The 11,166-nt window shown below is 41.4% G+C and overlaps 1 protein-coding gene across 1 annotated transcript in view; it reads left to right on the forward strand.

Annotated features, from left to right (window-relative positions):
- LOC145768159 (BAI1-associated protein 3-like) overlaps positions 1-11,117 on the forward strand; it is a 32,959-nt gene extending 21,842 nt beyond the window's left edge. Inside the window, exons 10-18 of the mRNA XM_082579633.1 lie at positions 280-475; positions 934-1,128; positions 1,744-1,932; positions 3,029-3,141; positions 3,512-3,671; positions 3,929-4,095; positions 8,489-8,737; positions 9,144-9,234; positions 10,080-11,117. Of these exons, the coding sequence (XP_082435759.1) occupies positions 280-475; positions 934-1,128; positions 1,744-1,932; positions 3,029-3,141; positions 3,512-3,671; positions 3,929-4,095; positions 8,489-8,737; positions 9,144-9,234; positions 10,080-10,307 (1,588 nt within the window). The 3' untranslated portion in view covers positions 10,308-11,117. The remainder of the gene's footprint in view (positions 1-279; positions 476-933; positions 1,129-1,743; positions 1,933-3,028; positions 3,142-3,511; positions 3,672-3,928; positions 4,096-8,488; positions 8,738-9,143; positions 9,235-10,079) is intronic.
- The last annotated feature ends 49 nt before the right edge of the window (positions 11,118-11,166 follow it).

An 11,166-nucleotide genomic window follows, 5' to 3' on the forward strand; every position in this document is an offset into this window, starting at 1 on the left:
CCATTTCCGGTGCTGTTGTATAAGATGAAAACAATCTAATTTTCACAACGTTTCCTAAACGTAGTTTGGTATCTACATTTAGGGCTCTTTCTTTTTAGATTTGATTGACTAAGACGTTCCAACTATTTTGTTCCTGAATACGAGATGTCTTCCTGCCAGAGATCAGCACAGAAAGTTGATTCTTTCATCACTCGATAATTTAACAACAAGTCAAGATGGTTGGTCTTTTAAATGTTTCCATGATGGAAATATTTGTTTATTTATTTTACACGTGGTAACCTTCTGGGGCAGCCTGCAGTGGCCGGACCCGGTCGACGCTTACACGATAGCCCTGCGCCTCACTGACGACATCGCCAGCGCCATCGAGCAATACGCCGATCTCCTGCATAAGAAGCTGCGCGCTGTCGGATTCTTTGACGACGAAGGACAGTTTGACGTCACAGAAGAGCTTTGCCTCTCTTTGAACAATCTTCAGGTGACGTAACTGTAACGACGTCATAACTGTAACGACGTCATAATTGTGACAACAGCAATTTTGCAAAGTGACACCATACCTGACGCATGTTGTCGTGACGCAGGCCTGGTAACAACAACACATCTCCTTGCAATAAGATTCATTTTGAAGATTATTTTTATTAATTTAATGTTTTGGTTACATAGGGATAAATAGTACACAGTGGGATGCAGCGTGAATGCGTACTATCTAAGAGATTGCGTTGATGCTAAGAGGTTGTTAATGCGTTGCTCAATTGCATCCCCCGAGAGCCGAACCAGCGCCATATGATCTTGAGTCGAGCGCTTACCCACTGAGCTAACGGAGCGGCCAATACTTACCTAATGCATACTTTCTAAAAAATATACAGTATTCCTCCTTGCCTAGCTGGGGGATGGCTGTTTTTTCATTCAAATCTTATAACCTCCGAACTTCTGCAGTATGTCAAATCTTTCTTGGAGGACGTCCATACAAAGATGGACTTCCAGAAGATCGCAAATGATGTAGATCGTCATCCTGAGGGTCCGTCTGGTGAAAAAGTAATGTCCACATTCTCCTCCCTCATCAACACCGCCAACATCGGGATGAAAAAAAAGATCCAAGCAATCACCGCAGTCGTTGGCACTAAAATGAAAGTGAGTCCTTATACAACATTGCAAACCGAACCTTCCTGGATCGAAACCTCCTCAGGTTACGCTGTTTTTTTTTTCAATTTGTCACCGTCCTGCGTTGGTTTTTGTGCTATGTTTCAAGTATCAATCCTCTGATTTTTTTAATAAGATGGATAGCCTATAATTTGTTGCAATGAAGCATTTATTAGATGTTCTTATTCCAAGCAAGCTATGCGGCTGTTTCTACAGCCTCGTTCATTCTGTTAAGGTTTAAAAACATAAGAAAAAAAGTTTTTGTCTCCAAGTTGGTTTCAGCTTCACGAATTCAATTTTACTAAAATGTATGGACGAGAAATTTTTTGAAGGTTTCCTTAGGTTCTGGCCGTAACCAAGGTTTTCGGCCAATAGAGAATAACAGAGTTTTCTGCGTCTTTTGATGCAAATTGTTTGGTCATAAACTTTCATCAAAGGGTCATGATAGACCACATGATAAATGAAGCTGTTGTCGTGTCATAATAATTGGATCAGCGCTGGGCCATCTTAACTAAGATTTGCTTCCAACGCTCTACAAGGCAGTTAAGTCTACTTCTCGCACCTCAAAATTAAAACAAACAATTAAGAATGCGATCTCTCTTCCAGCCGGACATCCGGGGATATCTTCGGTCGTTTGCTCTAAAGGTTGCAAAAAGTGGAGGAGACGCGAGTTACCACAAGAACCATGATCTTGATATCCGGACCAAGCTGGAGAAGAAGGCTGATGACGCCATCCAACCTCTGATGCAATACCTTAACGACAACATTATAAGATTGAAGGAGTGGCTTTGTGAGGTAAGAAATCGGCATAGTCATCATCATTGTTAACTATATGCCATCATAATTGATTGGTTATGAAATTATTATCAGTTTCTCATTGCATTAGAATTTCTGAGAATTAGGATAATTCTTTTAAATCAGTGCAAAGCTTAATAGAGTTCCAGTATATTGACATCTTGACAGTGGCGTAGCCAAGGGGGGGGGGGGGGGGTTTTGGGGTTACAACCCCCCCTTTGGCACGCGTGTGACGTCACGATATTGAGAATGATCCTTTCAGTCTCTATGATTCTAAAACAAAGTTTGCCTAATTTTAAACGAAACTGCATTAAAGAGCGAGTTTTGCGAATACCAAACATTCAAATATCTCAGCCAGGAGTTAGCAACAAGAAAACGTAGAGACTTAGCTTTATTACCGAAAAATGCCCAAGAAAACATGATCTTATTCTTTTGCTATTTCACCAGACAGCACCATTTTACAGGAATATTTATACCCACATTTTTGTTGAAAATGCTCTCAGAATGCACCAAATTCAAAGTAATTTTTCAAAATTTTCTGGGGGAGGCCCCCCAGACCCCCGCCGCTGGGTGTCGCCTTTGGCGAAAACGGCGTCGGGCTTCGCCCGCCGGCCGTCAAAACCCCCCCCTTTCTAAATTCCTGGCTACGCTACTGCATCTTGATGTGGTTTGTATAGTTCCAACTCGTTGCACAGTTTGAAATAGACAGCAAATAGAAAAACTCCCGGCATCTCGACCACTTTGTTTTTCCACCACACGCCCAAAGAGCGATGGTCGACTTTGGTCGTGTTATCGCATGACCACAGAACGAGGTAGCCTTAATGTTATTTGTTTGTCGTATCCAGGTTTACACCCGGTAGTTGAAGATTTAGATTAAGTGGACGGGAAGGCAAGGAAGCCAATCTTCATGTCCACCTTCAGGCATGCCTTTAAGTGTCGTGCCAAAAATACATGCTCTTGAGCGGTGTCGAACCGGCGCCCTTTCAAGTGTCGTTCCAGGGCTCTTACCACCCAGCAATGCAGCAGCCTTAATGAACAACCTTTATACAAAACATTCACATTCACTTTCACAGTTAAAGATTTATCGCATTTTCAGCCCAACTTCCGCCGAATCCTTGAAGTCTTGTGGGATGAGAGTCTCCGAGGATTAACCAAGATCGCCCTCAAGGATTTTGTTGAACAAAAGCCAAGTTTTTTCTACCAGTGCAGGTACAATAGTAGAGATATTACAATATGGGATGCGAAACTGAGTTTGTAAGTTTACAATGGATCAATCCTCAATTTCACATTTTTAACGCTTGTCAATAAACCGGCGTTCTACAAGAAACCTTGAATTTCTTTAAATGCAACTCCACTGCTTCTGTGGGTTATGTTCTATAAATTGCACATTTTGTATTTAAGAAAACGTGAACCTTCTAGTGTGATGGAAAAGCCAAAAGCGTGTGTAGTTTCACATTCCGTAGTAATCTAAAGCCCTAACTATGGTGGATCAAGTCCACATAAAGTACCATTCCCCCGCGGTGACCAGGTAGGCCTATGTCATGCGAAATGAGGTCATGACCGGGCTTGTTATTCGCAGACACGTATTCGATCACCATTTGTCAGACTTCTTTCATGCGGAAGGAGAAGGGTTGCCAGTTCAAAAAATAAGAAAGCGAAGGGATTCCCGGATGTTGGACTCTGAATTGAAGATGAGATGCGCTAGAACCAGAGATCTGATCAAACTCTTCTACATGCACGTGAGGCTTTGCCAGTTTCTTTTTTTTTATAAACGTAAATGTCAAGAGATAATTTTACCAGCTCCTGCTTTTTGTTTTCCCGTTCAATCGGCTCCAACTCTACGACTCCTTTCTTCATGTATTGTGGCATCACAAGGAATCAGGCAGCACATTGTTTCGTTTTGTTATAAATACCGCGGGTGAGGTCAGGTTATTAATCAGATTAAAACAATATTTTTTTTATCTTTTTACCCCATTTAACTTTCTTTCTGACTCAGATGTACGAAGAGCAGCAAAGATTCGCGGAGAAGCCTCTCTATGGCTTCCTCAACGTCTACGCATGGTACGACACTGCCAAGGAAGCGGTGTGTGTCGACGTCATCAGTGCCAACAAGCTCCTCCCTCTCGACATCAATGGACTGAGCGATCCCTTTGTCCAGATCAGGTGAGCGCGCGGTGTGTATTTGAAGATGCACTTTTGTTTGAGGACAAATAGTTTCCACAAAACCAAAGCATCTTCTAGCTTTGTAAACGAACAAATGACAAGAAGAAGCAAACACCTCTCCGTTCAGCGCTATCTACCTGATGGAACAATTCACAGACAGCAACATTTGTTATCTTATGATTGTGAATGGTTGAACAAAAGTCTCCATTCCGACAAGAACACTCAACATAGGAGTTGACCATAGGCATAGCCAGGACTACTACAGTCTATCGTCCTTATTTCTAAGGTTTGTACTCAATTTGAAGAAATCTGTCTTAGAAAATATTAATGTTCTTATTCGACTTGTTTGCCTATTTTATCTTATCTTCAGTGGTGACGTCAGTGTTGAAAATAATGTTTTTTTCCATAATGTTTAAATGTGTTTCATCATATTAATAGGGGGGTGTGTTAATTGTCGATTCATACCATACGCTGCTAAAAATTTGTGGAGCAGTATCAAAATCTAGAATATTTATGAAAACTCGACATACGATTCCCCTAACCCCCATGTACATGCCCCCTGAATATAAGGTACTCCTATTTTCAGAAAAATATGAGATTGTTGGCCTTTTCACCCACTATACTTGCGTTTTGGTGGTATTTATCTTACTCATATGTGGCTTTTCGGGGTCTGTGTGTTCAAATATGACATTGGAAAATTCCTAAGAATTTTCAATATGGCGGTATTTCAATATGGCGGCCAAAATGGGGCTTGGAATGGGTACTTTTGTAAATTTTGACCAAACATAGTTGTGTGATATGTCGAATTATAAGTTTTCGAGGGCGTAGAATACGAATTTGATCCCAAAAGTAGGCTTATTCTTTCCTGGCATGCACAGTGAATATACCTTAGTATTTATACATGTTCATACTGATGAATTATGCTTGTTATTTTGCATTGTGTTTAGCAATATCCTCAGGATATGCAGAGTATCGACAGATCGCGCCAGACGGCTGTCGTAGAAAAACCATACTTGGAAGAAAAAGCAGAGATAAGTGGCTCCTCCGAACAATCAGCTGAAAAAAACGAAGCGAGTATGAAGTAAGTGATTCCGAGGAAGTTTCAAGAGGACACAGAAAGAAACGAAAGCTCAATTTTGGTCTCAGTATATCTGATGAACATGATGACATGCCAGCGCAGTATCGTCACATCCGTTTAGGTGAACGAAAAGTGCGTCCAGAGGTTTACGAGGCAATGGACAAATTAAAAAGCGTCAACCACATGTGAGAAACACAGGCGGCAGCGGCCGTTGTGACCATCGGCAATAAGGTTTTTGGTCAAAAATGGAAACTTCATAATGAGTCTCCCGATGAAATAGATAGATATACGTTGCCTGATAAGCGCAACGTGAAACAGGTGGGGCGAAGTTTAGAAGCTTTGGCGTTAGATGAAATCGTAAAACAGATGATGGACAGCGATGAAAAATCTGCAGTTACGTACGCAGATGACGGATCAAAAAAGCAAGGAGCTGGGTCCTTCTCAGTTCAGGGTGTAACGGTAAATGGCATGTTTCGACCACTACCAACATTGCCAATTGCATCCGAGACTCGTGAAAACCTAGCAGAACTGAAGATTGCCGTGTTAAATGTGTTATCAGCTGCTAGTGGAGTTAGCACCAAACTTCTGTTTGAAAACTTGACTTCATTCTTACTGATCAGACTTTGCACAATCTAGAGGTAGAGAAATTTGTAGCTGAAAGACTTGAGACTGGGCACATCCCTGATCACCTCTTCTGTAATGTGCATCCAACATTGATGTTCAATAGAATAATCACGAGGTTATCGGCAGAGATAGAGAACGCTCTTGGAAAGGACAAAATCTATTCAAAATTCCTCGTTGAAGCAAGTAGGCTAATACACATTCAAGTGTGACCGAGCAAGCACTCGATTGCATAACAAGGCTCGTAAACCACGACTTCAATCATAAGCCTTGGAACAGAGCAGTGGATTTTGATATCTTCATAGCGCCGAAAAAGAATCTTTCCCTATGTTTAAAAGATGAAAGATTTAATCGGTTGACACTCACTTGCGCTGTAGTTGTTCACCATCTTCAAGACGTGAATAGATTTCTACAAAAATTTGAGCAAGTAACAAACCAGCTCGCTTGTATTGTAAGATGTTTTCTAGAACTAGATTTCATGAGAGTAATGTACATTGTAGGAGCACTGATTGGATTGCATCTGGTAGAACCTTTTCTATCCCTCACTACGGCAAAAACTACTAAGTATTCAAAGCTAACAGAAGCTTTCCAAACTCTGAATAAAAACCTTCGTGAAACCGATGCTCAGGCTTTGTTCAATCTCCAACAGCCTGCACTCAACTTCACTTCCCTGGAACGCTTCAACCAGACAACATACAGCCAAGATATCCGTACGTCACTTAGTAAAGCAATTAAAGACACACGTCCTGTTATTACCAAAACTAGCGGATGGTTTCCAACGCCAGAAAGGGGACATATTTGGATTTTCAGATGAGGTATCGGAGATTGCTCTGTCAAGAATGGATTCGGAAAAACTAGAAAGTGCCCCTATACACAATCTGGATTCAGAACGGGCGGTAGGATTCATAAATTATGAACTCAAACAACGAGGCGCCAAGAACTTAAAGTGTGCGTCGACTGTTCAAGTAAAGGCCAAATCACAGGACTTGATAGAATCCAAATCTTCTGGTTCATTCCGAGAATATGGCAACATTGCAAAGTTTACGATTCCCGTCATAATGAAAGCCTGGGATGAGCAACAGAAGCATTTGCAACAACAGGGCCTCGCCGGCAAAAAAATAGCTAATGTAGCACAATTTGATAAAAGACGAAATAATGATTTAAACAAACTGAAAAAACAAGGCGATCCTTTTACGAAGGACTCTGATGTGGATGAGATTCTAAATAGTAATATAACAGAGATTGAGAAACAGAAACGGTTATACCTCGAGATCAGATACGCCCGTGACACTGCACTCTCAGTTCCAAAACAAAGTGACATTTTTCGTTTATTGAAAGACCATAAAAAGTTGCCATCTTCTGTTTATGGAGCCAATCTGAAAACTTACCTGAGTAATTTGAGTGGCAAAGCGGATGTTACGATGACTGATTTAAATTCTGTTCTTGACGGCATGAATCTAACAAAGAGCTGAATACTGTGTTTTATACTAAATTACATATACGTCATAAGTTTGAAAATATGCTGTTATCAGCTTATTTTTTGTTTGAAATAATCATGAATTCGTATTCTACGCCCCCGAAAACCTATAATTCGACATATTACATGATTATGTTTGGTTAAACTTTACGAAAGTACCCATTCTAAGCGCCATTTTGGCCGCCATATTGGATTACCATTATATTGGATTTTTGGAGGTAATTTCTAATGCCATATTTGAACTCACAGACCCCGAAAACCCCTATAGGAGCACCATAAATACCGCCAAAATACACGTCGTTTGGTGAAAAGGCTTAAAAACTCATATTTTGGTGAATTTATGGATACCCCCTTTTCAGGGGGCATGTACATGGGGGTTAGGGTGGTCCAATATGATAATTATTTTCATATTCCGGATTTGGATACTACTCCACATATTTTAAGCACCGTACCACGTTGCCATCGTGAAATTCGTCAAATAACACACCCCCCTAATATTAATTGTTTCGATGGCTGACTTGAAATAACTTCATTTGTTGATATCACTTGGTTTGGTTTTGAATCTTTATCCTCGGACTGACATAGCCTTGATAGGTTATATTATTCATGGTAGTTTCACATGCGGTGGTATCCTACTTGTAGAGGCTCTTGACGCAGGGCCGATTACCGAAATTGGCAGACTGAAGTTTTTCCGATTGTTGAAGTGTTGTTGCCGGGAAATCAGTCCATTCATTAGGTGCCGCTGAATGGAGAGCAGTCCTTAGAATGCGTTACTCAAGCGCACACCCCGATTGTAGGACGGCTACATGTGCTATGAAAGCAGCAGCCTTCATGAAAGCACGGTTAACTCTTTGTTGCAAGTAAAAGTAGATTGCAGGGTGGCGTGAGATGCGCAGAGTAGTGTCTAAGAACAAGGAATTGTTATAAAATCTTGTTTCTGGTAGAAAACATGTTAGTAAATGCCTTGACATAGGCCTATGTTCTGACCCTTTAACCAAAACATGTCGTTTTTTTTCTTCCTTACTTTGACTACAAATCGACTCTAGCCCTGGGTACAGCCTAATGTGAAATACTGTAGTAATAATAAGTTACTAATATAGTATGATAATATAACTCAGAAAGAAAGAAGAAGAACCCTATACTGCATAGTAATAATATAGTAGGCTGATAGTAGATTGTTTATACGGCACCTCTTTTTTCATGACCTTCTTTTGTAGACTAGCACCTGCTCTTTTGTTCCGGAACTTGCGTCAACATCAGACTCTGGTGGAGAAAGGGACCTTGGATCCGATCTGGGAGAATGAGAGCTTCACGTTCAAAGTAAATCCTTCCCTAGCGGGACAAGAGGGCACGGTCCTTCTCTTCACCGTGCTTGATCATGACGTCATCAGCTCGAACGACTTGGAAGGGGAAGCTGTCCTCCCCCTGGAAATGTTGGACGGAATCAACAAGCGGAACTCCTCCCAGTGAGTCATGCCGATGACGTAGCATCACGTGACAATCGATTGGTTTTGTTTACAGAAAAACGATCAGCTCCCTCCACACGCTATTCAGTGAGAATAAAGCGCTTGCATCGCAATACAGTCGCTAAAAAACTACAGTGCTTATATAGAACGTAGAGACGTTAAGTAAACAATTTATTACACTTTATTTTTTAACAACCATTATACTTGACGATGGCTAGAAGTGAGTAACCAACAGTCGAAAACGTTGCTGCTTATGTGTATTATTGTATTTGCACAACCTACCTCATGTTGCCTGGGATCGTCAGTTTATCAATAAATTTTGACACATCCAGCACAGAAATTACAAAACACATTTGAGACTAGAGTTATGAATCCACATCGCAACAACTTGTAATTTCATTTGCAGAAACTCATCAACGCCAAAGCAACGTCACTTCCGCCTAGCTCTGACGCAACCGCAGAAAGTGACAAAAGCAAGATCAAACAGAACCGGAGCGGTGAGCACCAGACTTTGATGTGGTTGTAGCTTTGCTCTTAATGAGCCATCTATGTATTTGTCGGTAGCGGTTTAATTTCAAAGTTGCAAGTTCGATAACCGGTAAAAGTAAAACGGTATCCCCATCCTTGGTATGTGACTGCCAAGCATCAGGGAATGAAAAGATAAAGTTCTTATGAGAGTGGGTTGGCCACACTGGCCCGTTCCTTTGTTACCTTTCAGCAACTATGCCTCACCAAGCGGGGGTGCAGCGTGGGTCAGGTGTACGTCGGAAGGCGTACACCGATGCATAGCGCTCAAGTCCGCTTTCCCGCAATGCAGGATAAAGATAATAAAACAAAAAAGCTATTGCACGCTGGGCAGAGGTGCTTATTTAACAACCAGTTTTAGTCGAGTGTCAAACCAGCATCGCGTATTAGGGCTGCCAATCCGCTCGCCATCTTATCACTATCATTCCACCGATGTAAATTTCCACTGCCTGAAGATGTTTTTAAAAAACTGGTTTGAAAAAGTAGATCCGCTTTTATTTCCTGTTGGATTCACATTGGTTCTGGGAATCTTTATCCTCGGGCTGAAAAAGCTTCTTTGAGAGCTTTTATCCTGGTGGTAGTTTCGCATACTTGTAGCGTATATAGACTTTGAACCACTGACACAGAGATTGACAGAGTGAAGTTTGCTCTTGTAGTTGCTCATCCACTGGTCGTTATACGGAGAGCTGCTCAAGAGAACACCTCGAGAGTTGATCTAGCGTTACCTGAACTTTCGTGTAATACAAAGTCGGGCGCCAAACCACTGAGCTGACGATGCAGCATAGACAAAAGTTTACAACGAATTATATCGTGGCAGGCATCGGACGAAAACGCCAACCTACCTTGTGATCGAGTGAAGTCTCAGTTCTCCGACATATCCTTGGACGATTCAGGGTTAGACTACCAGAGTTCGTTGGTCATCAGCCCTTTGTATTTATTGAAAGGGAGAGGAATATTCGATAAAGACGCCGACGAATTCTGTCGCTGGCGCGCAAAGCTGGAGCGATCGAAAGAAGAAGATTCGAAAAGGGAATCGAGAAAATAAAAACGATAACAACAACGAACATACCACGTTACTGCACTTTTTGATGTTTACTGCGCAGAATTATCGTTTACCAAAACAACCTCTTGTGGTTTCTTGAAAGATTATACGCAAATTGTCCAATATTCTAAGTTATTTCTGGATTTTAACATGATTCATTTTTAATATCTTATAACTTCGCATAGTAAGAGTAGCTAGGGGGGCATCGGCCGTTGTTGGGCCGCCAAATTGCTTTCAAGGTCCAAAATTTCCTGAAAGGCTCATGGTTTGGCATAGTGGCTCACACTTTGTCAACGGAGTGCTATTGTCCCCGGGCTTCGTCGCAGAACTGATATGATCTAATAAAGCTTCCCCACTGCCAACTATTGAGAGGACGCACAAAGTGACATTATGAAGGTACGGGCACGTCACCTGGAAAACTGTATCCATAAGCTATTTGCAAGAGCTGCATCAATTACAATTCTTGGCATATAAAGTCTGGCTACTTGCGACCCACGCACGTGGCTAGTTCCATGGCCACACAGGGGCCCATTTCATTGAAACACTCGATGGGTATTGAACAAGATGCATTTGATGCACAAAGTGCAACGGCCTCAATAACGCTACGACCCAGCTTGAACTCTAATGCAAAATACGCCATAATACCGTATTGTAAGGTCGCGTGTATCAGCAAAGATCAATCTTTTTTACGTTGATTCAACATGGGACGTGTCATTCTGGGTGGATATATTACTTTCAGGCCGCAACACACTTTTGTAAAATTGATGTATTTTATTATTTTGTTGAATAAATAACAATAAGTGGTCGTGATAAGAAAAAGAATTGAAAATGGCAGTGATGACAAAATCTATGATGTGCGCTT

This window comes from Aplidium turbinatum, chromosome 4 (assembly GCF_918807975.1).
Source record: "Aplidium turbinatum chromosome 4, kaAplTurb1.1, whole genome shotgun sequence".
Classification (NCBI taxonomy): domain Eukaryota; kingdom Metazoa; phylum Chordata; class Ascidiacea; order Aplousobranchia; family Polyclinidae; genus Aplidium; species Aplidium turbinatum.